This window comes from Pelobates fuscus, chromosome 3, assembly GCF_036172605.1.
Source record: "Pelobates fuscus isolate aPelFus1 chromosome 3, aPelFus1.pri, whole genome shotgun sequence".
Lineage (NCBI taxonomy): Eukaryota > Metazoa > Chordata > Amphibia > Anura > Pelobatidae > Pelobates > Pelobates fuscus.
The window spans coordinates 18856437-18882364 of record NC_086319.1 but is presented as its reverse complement, the minus strand read 5'-3'; the positions used below and the strand labels follow the sequence as shown (position 1 = coordinate 18882364).

The 25928-nt window shown below is 39.8% G+C and overlaps 1 protein-coding gene across 1 annotated transcript in view; it reads right to left on the bottom strand.

Annotated features, from left to right (window-relative positions):
- Positions 1 to 2030: 2030 nt before the first annotated feature.
- Positions 2031 to 25928, bottom strand: part of TBC1D22A (TBC1 domain family member 22A) — a 504456-nt gene continuing 480558 nt past the window's right edge. Inside the window, exon 13 of the mRNA XM_063446790.1 lies at positions 2031 to 3885. Coding sequence (XP_063302860.1) covers positions 3757 to 3885 — 129 coding nt within the window. The 3' untranslated portion in view covers positions 2031 to 3756. The remainder of the gene's footprint in view (positions 3886 to 25928) is intronic.

Sequence of the window (25928 nt, the reverse complement as noted above, 5' to 3'; positions counted from 1 at the left end):
AACATAGAACAAAAGCTGTTATTTACACGTGTCTTTGGGTAACGTGCAGGTAACGTTTGTTCTATGTATTTGGGCTGATGTATATGGTTGCCATTGCTTCTGCCCAGGGGGATTTGGAGTGTAGGGCTTAATTTTGTGTGTACCTATGGCTGGGTGGCCCTGCATTTCAGTATTAATAGGAATCGGTAATCGAGAAATTGTGGGGCAACATTGTGAAAAGGAACAGTTGAAATGGAAACAGTGGAATGTTCCTGCCGTTGGCTCCAGTTTTGAAACTTTGCCCCAGCAATTCTCATGGCAAAACCTGCACCGTGCTAAGTCTGTGGGTATCTTCCAAAAAGTCACTTCCCATATTTTGAACATCTTCAGTTAGTTCTGATTTTAGACAAATATTTTTGACTTGGGACTTAATCGTAAACATACTTTTATCACTGATCTGAAGGGCAGTGACACGTGTTTCAGGGCATCCACGTTCTTATCGATGAACCGTAAGAATTCTAATATTACTTAACGCACAGGAATACTGTGCTACGTACCACAGATGTCTTAGAAGTGCCGCAGTCTGTAACAATGACTTAGACATTTCCATGTCTTCTTATTTGTTAAGTCTTGCACATGAAAAGATTTTTACTTTAGTAGTTTTTATAATTTTTCTTTAGTCACCGTCACACTCTCGGTTTTCATTCTTAGGATATTGCTCTAATCTCAGCTGTATTACATAAATAAACCTTGCACTCATCGTTAGTAAAAAATAAAATACATTTTTTTCTACTGTGATTAAGGTAAATCTACTACAGTCAATAAATGATTTAAGTGACAAAAAATACATATTTAATGAAAGACGTCATTTTTGTTTTTACGTAAAAATGTTTATGAATAATATGATAAACACAGAAAGCATATAAAAGCCAGACAAGTTACTTAGATTACACTGACTATTAAACTAGAAGACAGCTAAAGAGTTTTGCTTTTGACTAGTATAAACTTTGTTATATTAAAGAAGAAATTCTACAGGAAATTGTAAAAAATAACGGGCTATTTATATTAAAATATTACTGATTATAATCTGAGAATAATGAATAATACATGACATTTTATTGACAGTCATTGGGGTTCTATCATTTCTTGTAGGAAGATAATGTTTAAGTGTAGCATTAAAATAAAAATAAAATATATATATAAAAGCACAGATAATACAATACAAATCCTATTTTTCCCATTATACAGCTTTTTTTGTGTGTGGTCCTAAAGGAAACATGGCTTGCTAGTCAGTCTACATTGGGTTGAGTTCTCTTTTGTGCTTTCCTAACTTACATTTAAGCTGAAAAATGTTAATTAAATAGAAATAATAAAAAAATGAATCTACTTTTATTCAGCGCTGCGGAATATGTTGGTGCCTTCTAAATGTCAGTAATAAATAAACACACTTTTCCTTTAAAACATTGAGTCTATTTTTGCGTACAGCTCAGATATAATGCTAAGAGGTGCTGATTGATATTGCATACGGTGTGACTCATTGACCTCACAAACAGATCCTATTGGTTAGAAGGAGGTCCTGTAAGCCAGCAATAAATATAACAGTCAGTCATGCTACAAACCAGGAGTGGCTAATAGGAAGCACTACACTTGTAGGACATTTCTGATGGGTATTTATTTTGGAGAGACTGTGGAGACCCAGCAACATTTTAACATGAGAATATTCGATGTTTAAACATTTTCAGATCACTTTATGTTGACTGATTTAATCTACACAAATTACGCAGCGTCTCCAAAATCTCCAAAATTACGCAGCGTTACCAAAGTCTGAAGGTTGAGGCGTTAATGAGACTCTATGCATTCAGTCAACAGCTATAAACACGATGGGAGAGCATTATGGGACCCACTAAATTGTCAGCTCGCTTTAGCAAGGATCTTATCTACTGTATGTGGGCCCTGCAAAAACATTAATAGTGACTCAACAACTGTTGAGAGACGGAAAGAGTATTATAACAATGAGCAGGAAAACAATAAGATACGTTGATTTTTTTTTTTTTTTTTTTTACATACATAGGGCCATACTTAATAAATAGCGCCCATAACATTTTAATAAAGATCTAAAGTAATGGATTGGCTTAGTACAGTTTCCCGTTAAAATCCAGCTTAATTTCCATTACACATTTGCAATTATACCTGTTTGCACACACAGATCCCCATATGGGCGAAACGTGAGAATCATTGAGATGTATGTGGTGGCTTGGTTGGTCTTTCTGGATAAGTATCCCCAATTTATATTGTATATACCCAATTTATACTGTATGTTGTTATGTTGTGCAAATCACTGATATATTATCTGTAACGTGGTATATGTGCCTTGCCTGGCTGTAAACATATAAAGACAATAACAGTTTTGTGAATTTCACGTTCTGTTAGTCAGAATAATTTAGCTGCGAAACGCTTTAATTTCAGAGAATATAAAAGGTGGGCAGTCCTTGCACAGCACACCCTCCACAATGTCATGTGCAATTAATAGTAAAATAGTATATGATTGATAGAGCTATATAATATATCATATACACATACACACACATAACATTTCAGGTGGCCCTATCATCACATCTCTCTTATAGCAATTATAAATGTATTAAGATGTTCATAATATGTTCTATTGTTTGTTTTTATTAGAAACATTTTTCATAAAATATGGGGTTGAGTACCCTGTACACACAGGAGCATCAGATAGTTTTTAAACACAATGTGGGAGATTACGTATTTTGATTTTAAAAAATCGTCTGACATACTAAAAAAGGGTGCAATCACCATGGAAACCAAGTCATATTCCCGTGATGACTCCTCCCCTTTTACATTTTTGCACCACTTTTTAGAACAGAACATTTTGACAAATATCCATTCTATTTTTTGCCTCTTTGTGCATTTGGTTACATGAAGCACACCCAGGCAACATCCTGGTATTACATCCTCTATACCCTGTTTTAATCAGTAACTGTCACCGAAGGTACAAAAATAAATATGTTTTACCTCCACTTGAATAAACTAACATCTTCAAATATTAACCACAGATAAATCCACAGAAATATGGTCACATTCTGAAGAGAAATTCTAAAGAGATCCTGCTGGGAATATGTTGGAAAATTGTTTTAAACTGATTTAAAACAGTCTCTTTCATAGTATTCACTTACTGTCACATTGCCAAACATGAAAAGCAGATCTAAAACCCAAAATAAAAAAAAATAAAAAAAAAATACATTGAATTTATCGGTTATCACTGATATGGTCAGATTTAAAGAGGTTGTGCAATTATTGTTAAAATTACATGTTTTCTCAAAGGCAAAAACACAGGGTATGGAAAATGTCCCAGCAGTTTTGAAAGCCAAATGTTAGATGTGTTTTAATTCTTAATAATTTTCAGAAATACAAAGACTAAGATGCGTAGCTCACACAGAATTGGAATATCTGCACATGAATCCTTTCTCATAATCAAATGTACAAAAACTGCTTTATTCACCAGAAGATTATGTCATCTGTTCCTTATATAATCCGATAATTACAAGGTAAAAATATGCTTTTTTTTTTGGTATATGTTATATCCATGTGTATAGATACCTGGCACCATGGCAAAACCTAAAATCAGGCAACTAGGTATTGGAAATTTAAATAAATGTGTTACAATTGGTAAAAGGAAAATAAAAATGGAAAAAACAATAATTCAAACAGATACATATCAGAGATAATGAGGGGTATCTAAAAATCGATTCAGCTTCATTTTTTGTAATGATTGGGGGCATCTGCAAATGCAAACTTCAATCTGTAGGCTTCTGCTAGTAAGATGCTGATGTCTTCGTTACCCCACTGAGCAGTTGGTAGATTCTGCAACAGGATCAATAACCCCTGAAAAAAGACAAGCACAGAGAAATACACATTAAGCACTATGTACAGAGCCAGGGTACCGCTTTCTGGAAAACAAAATTCTAGATGCAGCAATCAGCTTTACAATTTATTTATTAATAAAAGCTTTCATATCAGCGCTGTCATTACAGGACACTGGATCAAACAAATCGCAGAAAATGCTAGATTTTGTTTTGAAAGTACAATATGATTGGGATTATTCTAGCCTTGGGGAATGAATAATCTAAATTGTATTAAAGACTGGAAACTAAGATTTGCTTAACCTCCTTTACCGATACCTCCAGCAACAAAAAAACAACCAATCAGCATGCAGAATGGGCACGTAAAACTCCCAATAGGACCCTCCTACCTCATCTGAGGTCAAGCAGGAGAGCAGAATAGTTAGACAGGAGTAGAACAACTTTTTCTTTACTTTTCCTTAGGTATATTATGAAAGTAAAGGGGAAAAAATACAAACTGACTGACACAGAGCTGTACAGAAGTAAACGGTATGAAGTTTATATTTGGTGACAGCAGGGCTTTAAAAAGAAAAAGTATAGTATACAACGTGGCAATGTTCTAAATCCAGAAAAACCACACTTGGTGAAGGTGGACTTGGGTTCACTAAAATGGTGGTCCCCAAACATTGTAAACACTGGCGTTACCCAAACCACCTCAAAACGTTCAGGACCATAATAGGTAGAACGCAGTCCTCAAATGTTTTATTATTTTTATTTTGATTATTATTTTTAACTAGTGTCAGCAGTAAAATTGTGATTCCCATCTGGCAAGTGATTAAAAGTAATAAGTACATTTGTTTAGAACTGTGCATCTCTCTTTGTTACAGCTTCAGGTAATTGCAAAGTTTATTAACTGCTTGTGAATACAAAAAGAAATAAAAGTGTGCATTGGAATTTTTTCCTCATTTCAAGTCGACTTTGGCCCAAGAAAGGTTTCGAACCCCTGCTCTAGACAGATGCCATTTATTTGAAAGTCATCAGTGTACGACAACAAACGTTCTGAGCAGTCTGGTATTATTTCACAGTTTGTTGAGTTTTGAAAAGTGTGTTGTGCAACGTTAATAATGACTTTCATATAAATGGGATCTCACTAGCATATCCATGTTTTAATTCCATAAAGTGTCAGTAGATCTTTGGAATACTTTTGTATTTTGCCGTTTACTCCATTGGATTTTGCAGTTTACTCCACTTGATTTAAAAAAACAACAACAATTTAGTAGATATTTACCCAAAGAAAGCATGTACCCTATTTATCGGCGTATAACACGCACCTCATTTTTAGAAAGAAATTCCAGGAAATTTCCCCCCTCCCATAGTATTCCCCCCTCATCCCATAGTGTCCCCCCCTTTCCATAGTATTCCCCGCTCCCATAGTATTCTCCCCCCTCCCCTCCCATAGTATTCTCTCCCCCTCCCCTCCCATAGTATTCTCTCCCCCTCCCCTCCCATAGTATTCTCCCCCTCCCCTCCCATAGTATTCTCCCCCTCCCCTCCCATAGTATTCTCCCCCCTCCCCTCCCATAGTATTCTCCCCCCTCCCCTAGTATTCTCCCCCCTCCCCTCCCATAGTATTCTCCCCCCTCCCCTCCCATAGTATTCTCCCCCCCTCCCCTCCCATAGTATTCTCCCCCCCTCCCCTCCCATAGTATTCTCCCCCCCTCCCCTCCCATAGTATTCTCCCCCCCTCCCCTCCCATAGTATTCTCCCCCCCTCCCCTCCCATAGTATTCTCCCCCCCTCCCCTCCCATAGTATTCTCCCCCCTTCCCCTCCCATAGTATTCTCCCCCCCTCCCCTCCCATAGTATTCTCCCCCCTTCCCCTCCCATAGTATTCTCCCCCCTCCCCTCCCATAGTATTCTCCCCCCCTCCCCTCCCATAGTATTCTCCCCCTCCCCCCTCCCATAGTATTCTCCCCCTCCCCCCTCCCATAGTATTCTCCCCCTCCCCCCTCCCATAGTATTATCCCCCTCCCCCCTCCCATAGTATTCTCCCCCTCCCCCCTCCCATAGTATTCTCCCCCCCCCATCCCATAGTATTCTCCCCCCCCCATAGTATTCTCCCCCTCCCCTCCCCTCCCATAGTGTACTTCCCCCCCCCCCTCCCCTCCCCTCCCATAGTGTACTTCCCCCCCTCCCCTCCCATAGTGTACTTCCCCCCCTCCCCTCCCATAGTGTACTTCCCCCCCTCCCCTCCCATAGTGTACTTCCCCCCCTCCCCTCCCATAGTGTACTTCCCCCCCTCCCCTCCCATAGTGTACTTCCCCCCCTCCCCTCCCATAGTGTACTTCCCCCCCCTCCCCTCCCATAGTGTACTTCCCCCCCCTCCCCTCCCATAGAGTACTTCCCCCCCCCTCCCCTCCCCTCCCATAGTGTACTTCCCCTCCCATAATTACTTACCTGTCCTGAAGCGTGGGCCGGCTTCACAGCTTGCACCGCGGTAAAGGAACTTTAATTTCATGTTCCGGTTTCCGGCGGGACTGAAAGGAAGTGTGCACACTATTGTGCACACTTCCTTTCAGTCCCGCCGGAAACCGGAACATGAAATTAAAGTTCCTGTACCGCGGTGCAAGCTGTGAAGCCGGCCCACGCTTCAGGACAGGTAAGTAATTATGGGATATCGGCGTATAACACGCACCCACTATTTTTCCCCTATTTTCAGGGGAAAAAAGTGCGTCTTATACGCCGATAAATACGGTATTTTTTCTTCTCCCTGTTTATGGTATACGAACAGCTTGCAAAGCGTTCCGTCTGTGTCTGGAATTCACATGAGGCTTTCATTGAGAAACCCGAATGCTGGATCTACAAGTGTGTGTGATCGCAGCCTTCTCATGCTTCTCGAGGAGGTATAGTAAAACTGATTGAGAAAGGGGAAGGCAGGGGAGCGGTAGCACAGCACATCTGACACTTCGGTTAGGTCTGTGGAGCTAACAGAAAAGGATGAAAACGTCCCTGGCTGGCTGATTGACACCAAGAGAGGTGTTTCTGACAAATACAAAAGTGACGATTTCTAATTTGAAATCTGATAGAAACTTGCACTTTTATAAAACTTCTTAAATTACAGATTCCAGACACATAAAACACTTCAGCAAGCTGAAGTACTTAGGTGTGTGGAGTGTCCCTTTAACGTGAGAGGGAGAGGGCTTAAAGGGAAATTAAGATAAAATGTTACATTAGATTATCAAGGAAGCCGTATGAAGAAATACCCCTTGAATTCTGTTTCCAAACTGCTGGTTTAATGTGGCTAAATTAATTTCACATACAGCAGGTGTCATCTGTATGGTATCACTTGATTGATGATTCATTGCAATGCAAAAGTTTAGAATTGCATGATCTCATTTCGTACAATACTATCAGCATAACGTAGAAGACATCTTGCTTCAAGGAGAAAGGTTAAAACACTGAAACAGAAGTTATTACAGTCTGATTATAACCGGAGGCTATATCAAAGGCATTTGTAATATGTACTCTCTGTAGGGTATGCTAGTTTATTGTAGATCACATTTTAGTTTTTAGATTATTACACAGTAGATGATAGAATATAGACTAATCTGCTATGTACATATTTACATTGTTAAACAGTCATTCTTCAACCAAGTCAATTTTACACAAATAAAATCCATTCATTAAAAAATGAGTAACTGTTGTTTGTAACCATTTTTTCATTGCCTCTTGATAGTAATTCAGAAGATTTTGACATTTGGGCCAACTACATTTTTCATGGATCAAATGCATAATTACAATAAATAGCCTGCCCTCTTTATTTAATTCGGGCAATGGTCATTTCACAATCCTTTGGCCTTTAATTTAATGAGTTTTCGAAATTATTCCAAACTGTTAGAAAATCTTTTCCAATTATTTATCTACTGAAGTCACCAATACAGACTAAGAGTTTTTGGAGATAAACCATTTAGATTTTTTTCCAAAGTATTTAATTATTTGGAAAGCTAATTTAGAAGAAAAAAAAAAAAGACCAAAAAACTGCTAAGCTAATCGACTCAAATATCTGCATATAATAAGCATATAGAGATAATAGCAGGTAGCCATGGGTAGGGGCAGAAACCTGATAAATACAATTGGCCATTTAGTTCTGTTTGACGTCCACCCAGAATGGCGGTGCCGTTTCTGCTATGGAGAGGCCATCTGTTCTCTTACTCGCTCGTCCTTCCCACAATTTTATTTTGTTTAGGGTTATTTTTCAGTGGAACTGGCTCGCCAGTTTAAAAATGCTATTCAGCTCATTGAAGTGGTGTAGGTGAAATGTTCCACTTAGTCCGGCAATGTAAATCATTGCAGTTTCGAGAAACAGCAATGATTATCTAGCATTACTAAGACTGCCTCTTGTGGCTGCCAATCAAACAGCCACTAGAGGCACTTCCTGGATGGGTAAAAAAAAAAAAGGGTTTCTTAACCCTAAAAATGCTGGTGGGGCGGCCAGAGGGCACTGTAGTGTTAGGAATACAAGATTGTATTCCTAACACAATAGATTCCCTGTAATGCTTGCTAGCCATTCTGTTGACCTACCTTAACCTAGCTTCTGCAGATTTGTGACCTAACGGACACACATATTACAACCTCTATGTACTCTCGTGACATGTTTTTTGCATTTATATTATCTGTCCTATGCCATCATACATTATACAAACATGAATGCTGTTATAGAACGTTAGATAGGTTTCTGAATATACATGATCTGTCTTATGCTTTCCTACATCTTACACAAATGTGAATCCTGTTAGAGACTGCCAGGTATGTTTGGATGTGCATATTAATAAATTATTTAGATTTCATAATATTAAATATCATTACATGTATCTTTGCTGCCTCACTATACTCTAACACTCAATCTTTTGTTTTGTTTTTTGGATGCCATATTGTTTTAATATGATGCTCTCCTTAATAAAGTATGACAGTTTAGGCTATTTATAACAGGCTCTTAAAGGTATCTCCTCCACTTAGGGTAATAATCAAACACCGATTGGGATTAGATACTTTCTAAAGAAATATGACAATTTAAAAGTTAATATAGGTAACTGGTTTTACGCTCATGTCTCCCAATACTTCCCATACACAAAGAGGGACACTTTCATTTTAGAGGTGGGAGTGGGCCATAGGTGGAGCTGTTCTGAGAAATTTTAGGTGACTTACTAATAATTTCTGGAACTAAATTACAATATAGAGCAAAAACTATTTTATTAACACAGACTAATTTCTAAACACATTTATTGTAGTTTAAATACTCCCAGACATTACTGGGAGTATTATTGCTGTGGAGCTCTGTTATACACTCAGATACACCAACAATATGGAGCTCATAGAAAAGAGGGTCAGGAGGATTTGGACCCAAAATAGAGACTGTTCCTCCTAAATAGAGACACTTGAAAAGGTATGCAATCAGGTGCCGAATCGGATAAAACGAAAACCACAAAAAAACCAACAATAACCCCCGCCCCCCCCCCACAATCCTCTTTCTAACATTATTTGTTTAAATATAATCTGCATTATTTAAAAACATACATATGAATAGATTAGTTATAAATAATTCTATATAATAGTGAAATGTCTGATGATTTACATGGAGAGGTCGGGAAATCTACACTTAAAAGCTTGTTCTAAAGGGAATCACCCACACTAATACGGCAAATATCAAACGGCTGTCCTGTGCCTGCCTTAAACCTGCATGGTCATCACTTTAATATCTGTGTCTGAGCGTCCGTGGTGCTTTACTGCTATGAATATTATTGGCACTCTCAGAAGGATTAAAAAAGGAACCTAGCGGAAAAGGAACATTAAATTTTAAAAGGGAATGCACATAGCAGCAGCTTATCATCAGACTCCTTCGTATGAATCTCTTGATTTGGATTTAATAAACGTCACAAAAAATAAAATAAAAAAATAAGCACATGATTTGTATGATACCCCAACCATGTTTACAAAACTTTTACGTACAGACAGTTCAGATGTCCAATGTTAATGCATAGATAAAGCATCTAAAACTGTATGGGATGTTTAATTATTGAAGTAATCGCGGCTCATCATGTCTATTCCCCTCCATAATATGCTTCAAACTATTAGGTGTTCAAAGGAATACACTGGGGCTGCACAGTCGGTGCTCGCAGGACATTAACCTGCCAGAGTTTAAGGATTTCTCTAATTAACACGTAATTAACTTTGTGCATCACTAAGCAATATGTTAAGTATTATCTTGAAAACCAAGTGGGCATGTGGCCCTTGAGAGCTGGAATTGGACAGCCTTGTTATATGCAGCATTTAACCCCATTGGTGCCTTAATGGCTTGTAGCTCAATGTATTGACTATTAACTCAAACAATTCGCTAAGAAATGCCACATTAAACTGCCATTAATGTTTTGCTGCAAAAAAAACTTTTAATTCAGCACTTAGCTTAGAAAGTTACTACCGTAATTATCTGTACAAACAGCCTGGCTCACACTTCGACAAACTCTGGAGTGAGAAAGTGGGGTGTCAATCTGTACAGACAGGAATATAATCTTTGATTTCCTTCTGCTTAGATACTTCTGAATGCATGCACATTTAAATGTTTACAGTCTTTTTCTTGTAGTGACGGTCATTGTTCTATACCTTGCCCATTCAGTGCTGCATCTACTTGCGTCTCTTAAATGGGCACTGTAGAGGATAGGCTGCCTAGAGTACCCAGGTACAGTCTTCCAATTTAATATAAAACAGTTTATAAACCATGTGCTAGACCTGCATTATAATCGGCCCTGGGGCACCATCCCCAATTTGGCCATGTAGATTAGGAGAAACTCCTGCAGTACCAATATCATTTCCACCCAATCTAGACAACATTGTTTAGGAAGACCACTTATCCATGTACATGTGGACAGGCAAGAGTGATACATTGCAGGCGTCAGTGTCAAACAGAGAGGCTTTCATGTAAGGGGTTAAAAAGTCTTAGATAATATATTTAACTGTTCACGGCATTTTACCCTAAATCTAATGGCAGTATTTACGTTTTTGCTGCTAAAAGCAATAAAAAAAAAATAATAACAAAAAAAATAAAAATAAAGGAAATCCAGAAAGAGTATGCTTGTTAAACCGGTTTTATATTCTGTCTAGGTCATACTGAAGACCAGCAGTATATTTGCTGAGTTTAATCAAGTTCGGCTTAAGTTAAATACAGAAAATTGTCATGCGCCGCTGTGAGATTAGTGAGGTGGGTGTCTCCCATGGATCGTCTGCTGGAAGTGTTTTTCATTTCCTACAATTGAATGATTTATAAAATCTACGCTTACTGCGCTAAAAGCCACTAAGAAATAACTTTTCTTATTTTTTTTTCGTTTTCTTTTTCAATTCATTTTACTTCATATTACAATGACCTCTGGTGTTCTGGGGTTGAATGCAATGCTCCGAGCATTATGGTAACTTACTGACTAAGCTGCACACTCAATTTCAAAATCTAATTTAGGGATCCAAGTTCAGTAGATAAAGGGTGAATGAAGCTGTTCAGACCTCTGTCTTATAAAATGTTAAAGAGATGAAAATGCTATTTGTTTGACCTTTTGCAGATAGTAAGGCAGAAGCCTGAAAATAAAATCCACTAACTACATTTGGGGCTGCATTTTATGGTCACCTCAATTATAGCAGGAACAAAAGACAAAGAAATCTCTTTGGCAGGACCTGCTAACCTTTGGAGAGCAACAATCAGATTGATATGTTAGCCCGATCGGGAGTAGCTTACTTGTGATTTTATTAATAGACACAGTGAATAGACGTCTAAATGCTGCATTGATGCTCCTGTTATCTAACATACATTTTTTTCTTTTCTCCTACTAAGATGATTTAAAGTGAAATTATAGTATCTCCTTGTGCTCCCACTATTGCCATTACTAACCGAATACGCCGTATAAAGTTTACTCTGCCTTGGCATAGTTTTACAATATCCGAACTGAATATTGCTTGGAAGAGGGGCTTTGTGCACTCAGAACTTCCAAGGATCCTAAATGTATAGCTTTACAATGAACGTCATAGAGGTCCTGAGGATTTTCCCAGAACATAGTTATGCTATTGACGATAGAAGAAGGGAAAGATGACTTTTGCGTGCTGTATCATGTGCATACCACCCGAGTGTACTATAAGGAAGACTACCCTCTCTGTTCTTTATTTTACCCTGGATTTCGGAGCTCTGAATGTTTGGTGTTTGAGTGTTTCACAGCGCCCCACCACGTTCAAGCTCATAGTAGTTGCGGTTTGAAATACAGTAAATGTATCCACGTTGGGTAAATAAAATATTTTTATCTGAGGCAGGTCACATCATTTGGCAAATAACGGATGATATACAGACACAAAAAACTGTTGCAAAAAATATTTAAATAAACACTCCAGGCGCTGTAGTAGTTATGGGGCTAGGAGTCAAGCAGTGAAACAGTTTGCATATGTTTTGACAAACCTATCTGGGAGACATGGAAGCCCCAGTACAGTCCTGCAGTTGGGCACCAGCTCATTGGCTCAGAACATCAGATCAGCACTCTCCTAGCTCAATGAGCTAAGTCTAGCTCAATGCAGAAACCTTCCAGCTCTCCTGCATCAGGTGACCAGCATCCGCTGTACCCAAGAAAGTTGTCAAACTGTGTGCAAAAGGTTTGAATAATTACCCTGAGAGGGCGCCACAGCACCCCACGCTCAGGCCCCCCCTCCTGCCGGGCTCTAGGGGGTGGAAGCGGTTAAATGAACCTCTTTTTCCAGCGCTGGGCGGGGGACTATCCTCCTCCTTCTCGTCGTCGTCATCGGCTGAATGTGCATGCGCAGCATAAGCCACGCGCGCATTCAGCCAGTCTCATAGGAAAGCATTCTCAATGCTTTCCTATGGACGCTGGAGTCTTCTCACTGTGAAAATCACAGTGAGAAGCGCGGAAGTGCCTCTAGCGGGTGTCAATTAGACAGCCACTAGAGGCTGGATTAACCCATAGGTAAACATAGCAGTTTTGCTGAAGCTGCTATGTTTATAGAAGAAAGGGTTAATCCTAGCTGGACCTGGCACCCAGACCACTTCATTAAGCTGAAGTGGTCTGGGTGCCTATAGTGGTCCTTTAACGTGCACTGTAATGCTTAGGGTGCTTTGAGGTTTCCTTTAATATGCAATAAAATACATTGTGAAAGTAAAACAAAATGACAAAAGTTCCAATGTAACATTCACTTCTCTTTCCCGTGAACCCAGTGCAGGCCCTCAACTGGTAGAGCACCACATTTCTTTACGAGGGCTTTGGTCACAGCCACCTACACTGTACAAGCAAGGCTTGTTCTTACAGTGTTACACAGAGCAGCACACTGGGGCTATAGATCACATCACCCATGTATACCCTTATTTATCTATTCTAACCAGACTGTTATATTTACCTTATCTAGGTACTATAATCACATAGAAATTACTTAATATCCAACTGCCATTCGGGGAATGGATTTGTTAACTTTTCAATGTTCTTCTACTGTCTATTTATAAAATACCATACACATAAATACTTAAAGGAACACTACAATGTGTATTCCTGACACTATAGGTATAAATAGCTGTTTAGTACCCCAGCCTCCCATACCACCAGTTAAAAAGGGATTTAGTCACCTTTTTCCCAGCGTGGTGCAGGTAGGGTCGTGGCTGGACCCACCCATGCTTCACCCCCTTGGCTGACATCATCAAGTTTGGTGTCCCTAGGCAGCAATGTTAACACTGCCTTTACACTGAAAATCCAGTGTTTACATTTACATGCCTGCAGGGAAAGTATATAGACACCAGAACAACTACATAACAAATTAAAAAAAAAATCCATGTTCATACTTTGATTTCCGATCTTCCTCCAGTGATGTTTTAGCAAAAGGCTGTAATTGGAAACCAATCCTCATCATCCCACTAGATTCTACATAAGGGCTGTACATTTCCCCATAACCCCCCCGAATGACTCAATTCCTTTAAAATGAGAAAAATAAATGTTGTGCAGTATATTATGTTTCCTCCTGGAAATTGACGTCCTTAGATTTAAAGACAGCTAAAAGTGAAACTGCCGTACAGATTATGGCTGTCCATAATTGTTTAATGTATTCTCAATATTGTAAAAATACAATTATTTGGTGGTTGTTACAAATATCTCCCCAGAACTCTATCTGTACTTTGTTTTTCTATAGATATTACATATCTACTGCACAATCTATTGGACTTTTGAGATCAGACACTCTGTGTGACAAATCTCCTTTACACTTAAGTGGCTTGGAACATTTCACTAGGTATGACATGAAGTTACTTTTCTCGAGGCTTGCTTGAGGTGTTCATAATATAATCACTGCCAGAAACACACCACCTTATTTCACTCATATTAAAACTTTATAAGTGGCTGACAATTTCCAGGCTACGGATGTCATCATTTAGTCAGTTTCATTGTTTGTATATTTGAATTTGTGACACTACTGCCGTTTACCTGCAATAGCAAACGTGTTTAGTATTTGCTAAATAAATGTTACTAGAACATTGGAACGGTGTCTGAGTGTTGAGGCAGATATTTGGATACAGTTTGCTGAATACGGTAAAAGGCGATATGTTATAAAGTTTGTGGAGTGAAAAAAATATTGAAATTTGCTTTTTTATTTTTATTTTGAATACTACTTTTTTCTACTGTATAGTTTAGTTTTCTATTTTTGTTATTTTGGGCAAACATTTTACATTTACATTAAATTAGCAACAATTCACATGTTCGTGAATAGCCCTGCCAAGTAAGTCACTCTTACTGTGGTACCAAGATTACCCCAAAATGCCTCAGAGAGGTCCACTTATACAGCTCAGAGCACTACCTGTGTAGAATATTGCATAATCTATGTTCATATAGAGTAGGTATGGATGTCTGGATTGACACAAGTAACAGATGGTTTCAATACGAAACAAAGCTTTCTTCTGTCTAAGAAGTTTGGAATGTGGATTGGGGTTCTTGTCCTTATATGGCTGACGTCATTATGGTCACAGCTATATAGGATAATGGACAAAGGACCACAAGGCTTGTTGTCTATCTGTTCTCTAACTATGTAGACCCTCTCTCTCTCCTTCCTGGGCCCAGCAATTAACATCTACTGTTGAACATCCATTATCCTGTAACATCCTTTGTTTTTTGTTTTTTTTTATTATATATCACTAACTGTAAGCAGAAACCTGGAGAAAACGTACCGTATTTTTCGCTCCATAAGACGTACCTAGTTTTTAGAGGAGGAAACCCCCAAAAAATAATATTTTGAACAAACTATCCCTAGTGTTTTTTACTATGGGAAAGTTTGTTCAGAATATTTTTTTTTCTTCCCTGTCCAATAGTGTTCCTTACCACCCACTCCCCTCTCCTGTCCCATAATGATCTTTAACCCCTCCTCCCCTTGTCCAATAGTGTTCTCATCCCATAGTGTTGCCCCCTCCCCTCCTCCCATAGCGTTCGCCCCCTCCCCTCCTCCCATAGCGTTCTCCCCCTCCCCTCCTCCCATAGCGTTCTCCCCCTCCCCTCCTCCCATAGCGTTCTCCCCCTCCCCTCCTCCCATAGCGTTCTCCCCCTCCCCTCCTCCCATAGCGTTCTCCCCCTCCCCTCCTCCCATAGCGTTCTCCCCCTCCCCTCCTCCCATAGCGTTCTCCCCCTCCCCTCCTCCCATAGCGTTCTCCCCCTCCCCTCCTCCCATAGCGTTCTCCCCCTCCCCTCCTCCCATAGTGTTCTCCCCCTCCCCTCCTCCCATAGTGTTCTCCCCCTCCCCTCCTCCCATAGTGTTCTCCCCCTCCCCTCCTCCCATAGTGTTCTCCCCCTCCCCTCCTCCCATAGTGTTCTCCCCCTCCCCTCCTCCCATAGTGTTCTCCCCCTCCCCTCCTCCCATAGTGTTCTCCCCCTCCCCTCCTCCCATAGTGTTCCCCCTCCCCTCCTCCCATAGTGTTCCCCCTCCCCTCCTCCCATAGTGTTCCCCCTCCCCTCCTCCCATAGTGTTCCCCCTCCCCTCCTCCCATAGTGTCCCCCCTTCCCCTCCTCCCATAGTGTCCCCCCTTCCCCTCCTCCCATAGTGTCCCCCCTTCCCCTCCTCCCATAGTGTCCCCCCTTCCCCTCCTCCCATAGTGTCCCCCCTTCCCCTCCTCCCATAGTGTCCCCCCTTCCCCTCCTCCCATAGTGTCCCCCCTTCCCCTCCTCCCATAGTGTCCCCCCTTCCCCTCCTCCCATAGTGTCCCCCCTTCCCCTCCTCCCATAGTGTCCCCCCTTCCCCTCCTCCCATAGTGTCCCCCCTTCCCCTCCTCCCATAGTGTCCCCCCTTCCCCTCCTCCCATAGTGTCCCCCCTTCCCCTCCTCCCATAGTGTCCCCCCTTCCCCTCCTCCCATAGTGTTCCCCCCTTCCCCTCCTCCCATAGTGTTCCCCCCTTCCCCTCCTCCCATAGTGTTCCCCCCTTCCCCTCCTCCCATAGTGTTCCCCCCTCCCCTCCTCCCATAGTGTTCCCCCCTCCCCTCCTCCCATAGTGTTCCCCCCTCCCCTCCTCCCATAGTGTTCCCCCCTCCCCTCCTCCCATAGTGTTCCCCCCTCCCCTCCTCCCATAGTGTTCCCCCCTCCCCTCCTCCCATAGTGTTCCCCCCTCCCCTCCTCCCATAGTGTTCCCCCCTCCCCTCCTCCCATAGTGTTCCCCCCTCCCCTCCTCCCATAGTGTTCTCCCCCTCCCCTCCTCCCATAGTGTTCTCCCCCTCCCCTCCTCCCATAGTGTTCTCCCCCTCCCCTCCTCCCATAGTGTTCTCCCCCTCCCCTCCTCCCATAGTCTTCTCCCCCTCCCCTCCTCCCATAGTCTTCTCCCCCTCCCCTCCTCCCATAGTCTTCTCCCCCTCCCCTCCTCCCATAGTCTTCTCCCCCTCCCCTCCTCCCATAGTCTTCTCCCCCTCCCCTCCTCCCATAGTGTTCTATCCCCCTCCCATAGTGTTCCCCCTCCCCTCCAATAGTGTTCTCCCTCCTCCTCTCCTCCCACAGTGTTCCACCCTCCCATAGTGTTCTCCCCCCCACATCCCCTAGTGTTGCCCCCCTCCACCCCTCCCACAGTGTCCCCCCCCTCCACTCCTCCCACAGTGTCCCCCCCTCCACTCCTCCCACAGTGTCCCCCCCCTCCACTCCTCCCACAGTGTTCCCCCCTCCTCCCATAGTGTTGCCCCCTCCACCCCTCCCACAGTGTTCCCCTCTCCCCTCCCGTTGTCCCATAATTACTTACCTGTCTTGTAGCGTGGGCCGGCTTCACAGCGCGCACCGCGGTACAGGAACTTCAATTTCAGGTTCCGGTTTCCGACGGGACTGAAAGGAAGTGTGCACACTGGGTGCGCACTTCCTTTCAGTCCCGCCGGAAATCGGAACCTGAAATTGAAGTTCCTGTACCACGGTGCGCGCTGTGCTGCCGGCCCACGCTACAAGACAGGTAAGTAAAGCTTCACATTCGCTCCATAAGACGCACAGACACTTCCCCTCACTTTTGAGGGGGAAAAAAAGTGCGTCTTATGGAGCGAAAAATACAGTAAGTCTAATGTGTACTGATGTTTGTAACTGACACACAGAAGAATTATAATATAGATGTTTATTAACATCAGGCGATACATCCAACAACAAGAAAGAAGAAATTTATAGGATATCATAGGAAGAAGAAAGTGATTTTATTACAACCTATACAAGGTATCTGAACAATTTTTAATAATCAAAAGATAATCCAGTCTATGAATGTGTCTGGTATTCTCACAGTTCCACATGAGCAATATTTGGTCAGTGCTCAACACACTGCTAGGGAAGTCTTTGAAACATATTAATTTTCACGGCTGGAGCAAACATTGGTCATGAGAGTATACACCTATGGATTCAAGCGTGCTGGTTCATCCACTTTATCACTTAGAAGCTTGCCATATCTGGCCATATCTGTTACAGAAGATCAAGAAAAATGACACATGCACGTAAGTGGCCACAAAGCCTCCAGCAATCTGTTGCTATCATTCCCATATGGTATGATTTAGTAGACATGGTGTTCAAATACATGGGGATCTTATAACATTGTTTCTGACTGGAGGGATGTGTATATACTTTAGAAGTATTTTACAAAAACTTTTGAGTGGAGAAATAGCAGGAAAACTGTAGCCCAATAGCTATGCCATCTCAAACTAACCACTTATTGGCCAACGATGATCTATGACATAAAAACATACTGTTTATTTAACAAAAGAGAGGCTTGACCGAACTACCAAAACAAAAAGAGAAGGGCATATTTAAGCTGGCATAAGGGTTATAGAAACCTAATTGTGATGGCAGCAAAATTAAATTTTTGGTTCTGAAGGGCCAAAACCGACTCACTTATGATATTCAAGTAAAATTTATTTTAAGCTCCAAAATTTGGTAAAAAAGTGTAAACGATAACTTATCAGTAGATAATGAAAGTGATAAAATCTCAGTGCAATGAATGAATTATCCAACAAGCCATTCGATTCTGTGCCACATTGAAATGTTACATAGTTGACAAATCCTCTTCAAAATTTAATTGACAAAGTTCTGGTAAAGGATAAAAGAAAGTTTGATAGCCACCAGGAGAAAATATGAGTGGAGTAGTTAAGGATCATAGCTGAGGCTTGTGATACCATATATTGGGGAATCACCCTCCTGGGGTTCTTCAGGTGATCCTTTATTGCATGTGGTAGAGGAGTAAAAAAAAAAAATTATAATCATTCAACAGGGACAGTAAATAAGATGATTTAAGGAAAACTAGATTAAAATACTCAAGTGGGGGATAAAGAAAAAAATGGCACAACGGCATTAAGGAAAAAAAAATCCAACGACACAATACTAAATAAAATGGATTTTACTGATAACAGCAGAAAGTGACCAGGGAATTGTTATTTCAAATAACTTCAGGGCAGACAAACAATGCGGCTTGACAGCTGGAAAGGATGGAACATTACTGTAGTCTGTATTGGCAGAAATGTGAGCGACGAGGAGAGGTGCATGACATTACCTCTGTATGCAACTTCAGAGAGACTACACCTAGATTGTAAGGAATGTTCTGTAGCCAGAACACCAGGCTTACAATGGATTGAATGCTGTCAAACCAACAGAGAAGAAAACTTTAAAGGTGTTAGCCAGGAGCTATCTGTACCGACACGATAAATGTTAATTTATTGGCGAACAGTGAAGGAGAATATGTTACAGTGTGAAAAGAGAAGTCGTAAAGGTTTTAATTCTGCTAAAGGAAAACGGTCAGCATTGTCTTATTGTTGAACCTAAAAGGCTGCATATATTGTGGTCTACGTGCCCATTATTTTAGAAAGAGTATACATAAGTATGCGTGTTTTACAGTGTATATTCTTGCACTTTAATTGCCATCTTTAGATTGTCTTTGGTTGGATGTAATAGCGTGTAACATGTATAAACCGTGCTAGTCAAATTACTAGCAAATGCAGACATTGATAGCACAGATATTTTTTTCCTAATTGGATTTACAAACGTGGCCTCTATGGAGGGATGCACATGCAGATGCTTGCCACAAATGGCCAATTAAACACATTGCGGGATGCCATTTGCACTTTGAGGAAGGGCATACAAGAAGCCCCACACTTTCAATCTGTCATTTTAGCAGACCAGGATCCAGTCTTCAGGAATGTTTAAAATCTATCCATTTTGTGGTGCTTTCACAAACACAAAGTATAGATGTACCGGAGGGTGACCTTCTTACCTACATTTTGAGAAAGAAAGTTCACTTAAAAAAAAAAAAAAACAGTCTACTTGGCAATTAACATCCCAGTTGGATCAGGGAACAATTTTACAGAAATACTCAAGGTGAGAATTATGTGAGAAACACATTTAAAGACTTCTCATGTCAGCTTGATGTTTAGAACATTAAATGTTAGATGTTAGTAATACATATGCAACCACAAATACAACACAACATAAAATATATAGCATACGTTAGTCCACAAACATATCAAGAGTAAGACAGTTTTTATCATCAACAGCCTACAAGAAAAACAAACAACTTAACACAAAAATTACAAATGGGAGACGCAAACAAACTAACCCAAAGAAAAATTCCACCAAAAACATCCATCATGATACAGATACAATTAGCTAGAGGAAAGATGCAATAATCTTAGCAACTACTCCGCTTTATGAAGGACTTAAACTCAAAACAGGCAACCACAGTAAGCAGCACACTGCCCAAAATGCACTAGACTAAATTAGAGTCACAGGGAGAATGGATGCCTACTGGGGACAACACATATGTTGCTCCACGGAAGCCACACCAATGCAGCAAAGAAATGTCAGTACCCATAACGATCTTTTAAATGATAAGCGATATCAGAAACCAAAATCCTTAATGTGCGGAAAAAGGCAGAAGCACAGAAAAAACTATTTTGCTTCAATTACTCCTTTATTTTTGTTTGTTTTATATAGTTTTAAATAACTTTCTTTGCTATATTTCCTACTTAATTAAATATATTATAAAGTTCTATAATAAATGGTTGAGTTTCACTTTAATTAAAATCAGATACATGCAAGGAGCCTAAAATGAAGTGTTAGGGAAATAAAATTAGCGTTAAGGCACGCTTTTTATGCTGAATTCACAATGTGTCATCACATCACGAGCTGTAAAGAAAAAAAAATCTTAAAAAACTGAATATATTTATCATCTGTCATTATCTCACATGGTGGGGATAGAAAAACATGTCACTTCATATATTAGCACATGAAAAACCTTTTATTGGCTGACAAATGCACATTTTGCAGAGAAATTGTTAGGTGTAACTTGGGACAGAATATGGTTTCTTTGTGACTTGAAGGAATGATTAGAGTTTTCTCAGGTGCATCTTTGGAAATGTGCCTTTATCTTTATACATCTGAGCAGAACAAATATGTAGGCAATCTGTCGTAGAGCTAATTTTACTTTGACAAAAGTGCCTTTACTTTTTGGAACATCATCTCAACATAGTTAGACAAGATCCCTATGCAGGGTCACTGCAAAGATCTAAAACACTTTAGCTTGCTGAAATGCTTTATGTGTTTCTTTTATTTTAAAAAGTGTGCAGATTTCAATATAACTTGGCACTTGTATAAATAAACCTAGTTACACCCCGTTGGCTGTCAGTCAGACAGCCGGTCCTGTTACTTCCTGGTTTGGTTAGCTCAGTGGAGATAAATTCAATAGGCAGCAATTTCCCAGAACACCTGCCTTGCAAAGACGTCATTGGGAAGTCTGTGATTAGACATCCACAGAACGTCTGGGCAGGGTTAGAAGGGTGTGCAGAGGCCTTTTCATTAGAGATATAACTACTAAACAGTGATTTTTTTTGAGTGTTCCTTTAAGGATTGCAAACCGATATATAGAATAATTCTCCTTAATTTCAGAAATTATCTATATAGCATTATATGATGCTATAAATACTTTATATGCCTTGTGCTTATTGCTAAGCCCTTTTTAAGGGTAAATCTGAATAACTGATTTACCCTCTTCATCTCTCCTGTTTCATGCAATGCTGGGAGCAACTCTGCTAATTACACATTTTGATTAAATTTTGTATTTTAATCAGTATCGGTCAATTAAGATAATTTGTAATGCAATTCCTAAACAACCCCTCCACAATGATCTTAATGTAGCATTTATGGCCTGCTTAGATAAAAATATTAATATCACAAATTTTAACCAGGAAAGCTACATTGAGCATTTTAACAGTTTTAAAGTATTTAAGTATGTCCCAGATGGTACTGATGCTGTTATTACCAAACCTAATGGTATTCATTGATCTTGATGATAATTAAACCCTGACTATTGAGCAGGAGCTGACTTTGTCCTCAATTTTATATTTTTGGATAAGCTTTTCAAATTATTAAAATTTTTTTTAATAAACTTTCAAAATAATTTAAAGGGACACTATAGGCACCCAGACCACTTCAGCTCATTGAAGTGGTCTGGGTGCATTTTCCCAGGTCCCTTAACTCTGGTAAAAGGTAATTATAGAAGTTTTTAATGAACTGCAATAATTACCTGGATGGGATAACTCCAACTCTGGTGGCTGTCTACCGGACAGCCAATAGAGGGAGTTCCCGGGCCATTAGTGGACTTTCGCTGGACATCCTCACGCTATGCCTTGTATAATGCTTTCCTACTGCCTACTGCCGCGCATACACATTAGGTCTCAACGCCGGCTGACAGCGGGGGATAAACAAAGGCGGACCTAGAGCTAGCACTGAGGAATAACGGCGCTGGAACAAGTTAAGTGACAGAAGGGTTTTTTAACCAATTCTGCACCACAAGGGGGAGTGGGCACTATAGGGAGATATGGTGCCAGGAAAACAACATAGATTTTTTTGTTTCTCCTTTTAAAAATAATATCAAAAATTATTACTTTACTGGGAGGGTAGTGGATGCATGGAACAGCCTTCCAGCTGAAGTGGTAGAGGTTAACACAGTAAGGAGTTTAAGCATGCGTGGGATAGGTATAAGGCTATCCTAACTATAAAAATAAGGCCAGGGACTAATGAAAGTATTTAGAAAATTGGGCAGACTAGATGGGCCGAATGATTCTTATCTGCCATCACATTCTATGTTTCTATGTAAAAGTTGTACAAATCAAACAGAGGAAGCCAAGACGATACAAGTCCAACTGCCTAATTGACAGCTCTGGGGTGTTTTACCATAGTATGCAAGGTATGCAAAGTTATAGCACCTAGAATGGCCCTTTCATTTCCTTGAAACATGGTTTCATGAGGTTTCCCTTTATAATGCGTATCAGTCCTTTAATGGATGCAGACAGCAGATCAAAGAAACATACAATCACTAAATGCGAAATATATTTTTATGGAAGCAACCAGACTATAAAATAAAAATGAAGGCTGACTGCTAAAAGAACTACTGCGAGTCTGAAAGCATGTTAACAGAATTTATTAGCGACTTCATATGAAATACAAAATGCCTATTTAATCAAGGCTAACGATAAGCCATTGCTACACTGGTGTTTGTGCACTAAACAGTGAATCATTTTAATTGAGAATCAAATGGTAAAATCCAGACTCTGGTAGACACAATGTAACTGTATCAGAGTTGGAGAACTCTTTACTTACCGTAATCTGTTTCTGATTAAATTTACTAAATTCAAACATCTGCAGTACTTACGGAAGAGTCACTCTCTTTAATAAAATGATATTTACTAAGTTGTTTATCTGCTAAACTAAGAACTGATAAGAGAACTGCTTTAGGTTACCTTATCTTAATCGGAAATATTGTCCAGCTGTGCGATTTTACCTATAGTTATTGATACTCTTGCCAATTCTACCCAAATCCAGATTTAATGAAGACATCCCTAATTATTTTATGTTGAAACATGACTGTCGTGGATTACGGTTCTTATACTATAACTGCCTGTCCCATTGTGACTGCACAGCACTCTTATCAAGACGAGAGGTTGGTGCTTGCACGAGAGGTTGGTGCTTGCACTATAAACGTGATAAATTTAGGACTCCATGCCTCCCTGCATGAGACATGAGACAAACGCAGAAAGTGGAGGGGCAAAGAGTTACCGAGCTCACTCGCAGGCATGTACGGTTCAAACCTCGAACACAACAAAAATCTTACACTACATACAAATAATACAAAGTACCGGCATGGAGTTATGTCAACACACGAGAAGTTTTACATGTGACTTTATATTAACCGTTGGCATCAGAAGATATATCCAGAAAATAACCACCATCATTACATATCACAGGGCTTTTTGTAACACTTTAATCTTGTGCTCTGCCCAACCAAGGGCAACAAATAATGAAGGCACAAGGAGGTCAGAGAGCATCGTATTGTCTCCAAACCGTTATCTGCTGTGTCTCAGTACACTGAATGGCTGCATGCGTTCAGAGAACAATACACAATAGGTCATAACATGACAGCAGCTACTTTCATATGATATGATATTTTATAGTGCTGTACTATTATTTTCTGCATTTTTCCATTTTATTTTCACTTTCACAATGCAGGAAATTCAGATTTGGTCCCGATTGTATTTTTATGCGATATAATGTGATTTTCGTGAGATATATATAAAGAATACAATTCTACCTAAGATTCTATTCATTTACAGAAACTAGAAATCCAATTTAACATAGAAGACAAAATATTCAGTAAAAGAATGTCCAAATAACTGCTGTTCCTCAAGAAAATAAAACGGGCTAAAAGCTATTCGAAGAGGTGGTCACCTGCACAGGAAACATGCCTATCTGTGGAGGTTTAACATTGACTCTTATAGAAAAATCCCTGATCCTGTAAAATGTGTCCATAGAATGCTCGGAATAGTAAAAAAAAATATGCAATTGTCTCCATGACATGCCTTATACTCCGTTACCATCATGACTCATTAAGTTTCTAAACATGGAGACACAAACTAATTTGTGTCGATGTGATTGGAAAGTGTATTAGCCCAATTAACCTGAATTTCCTTTGTTAGCACGCATAACGACTATTGTTTTATATCATTTCTATGTAGTTATGAGAGAAAAATCTGAATAATTTTAAATAAATGAGACTGTTATCTAGTCCATTAGTCAGGTTTGTGCTCGTTGCATACGAATTCAACAAGCATTCTTTACTCGTCTTTTTGACAGATGTGGCAACATATTGATTTCTAGAAATATTTATCTTTCCTTTGATTAAAATAATTACCAATACAAATCTTTGGAATGTTTACGACTGTATATTATTTTGGGCATGATTCATTAAAGGGACACTATAGTCACCTGAACAACTACAGCTTATTGAATTTGTTCTGGTGAGTAGAATCATTACCTTCAGGCCTTTTGCTGTAAACACTGTCTTTTCAGAGAAAATGCAGGGTTTACATTACAGCCTAGTGATAACTTCACTGGCCACTCCTCAGATGGCTGTTAGAGATCCTTCCTGGGTCATGGCTGCCTAAAATGCATCCAAACATTCAGTATTGCCTCCCTCTGCATGCAGACACTGAACTTTCCTCACTGAGATTCATTGATTCAATTCATCTCTATGAGGAGATGTTGATTGGCCAGGGCTGTGTTTGAATGATGCTGGCTCTGCCCCGATCTGCCTCTTTGTCAGTCTCAGCCAATCTTATGGGGAAGCATTGTGATTGGATCAGGCCACCACTTCTGATGATGTCAGCAGGCAGTGGGGGCAGGTCTAAAGGAAACATGGACAAACTATGCAGCTGCAGGCTTGAATTCAAGTAAGATTTTACTTAATTTTTAGAGGCATGAGGGGACCACGGGGGCTAAATGTTTGTGTTCCTGACCCTATAGTGTTCCTTTAAATCAATTTTTAAGTATCAATAGCATCACCGACTTGCACTATGAATGCAACAGAAACATGCTCTCAGAATGCAAAAATAGATCATCCCATAGTCTACAGAAAAAAAGTACGAAAAAGAAAATGCTTTATTTCACATTGTTTAATAATACAGTCAGTATTTTCATATAAATACTCTTAATCGTAGGTTAATTACTGCATGTGTGTTCAGACCATTTAATTGAGCAAATTATATAATATAACAAATTGTTTGTGGTAAAATAATTATGGTTTAACCACATGACCTCTTTGATTTCTGATCAAGTAAAGTTTAAATAGACCACGGAGTGCTTTGTTTTAATTTAGAAAGTATCGTGCTATTTTTTTCTCTACAGAAAAGGTTCATATTTAGTGTTTTCAATGTTATTGCAGAAGTAGATTGTTAGGAACGTGACATCCTCATTAGGTATTTTCAAAGCACATTTGAACTCATCTGGTTTGTACATCCCCTAATGAGCACTTAAGCAACCATCTCGTATACAGTAAGAACATTTTCAATGGATTTTGTTCCTGAACTAAATAATATTCTCCAAACCAAAAAGCGTTGAGCTTCAATACCCTGGTCTACTGAGTCATGAATAACTATTTGATTAATTTATTCATGACATCTGCAGTGCTTGCTCAAATGCACTTTTGTTTATTTTTTTTCCAATGAGCGTTACTGTTAACTTTTCTAATTTTTCGAACCGA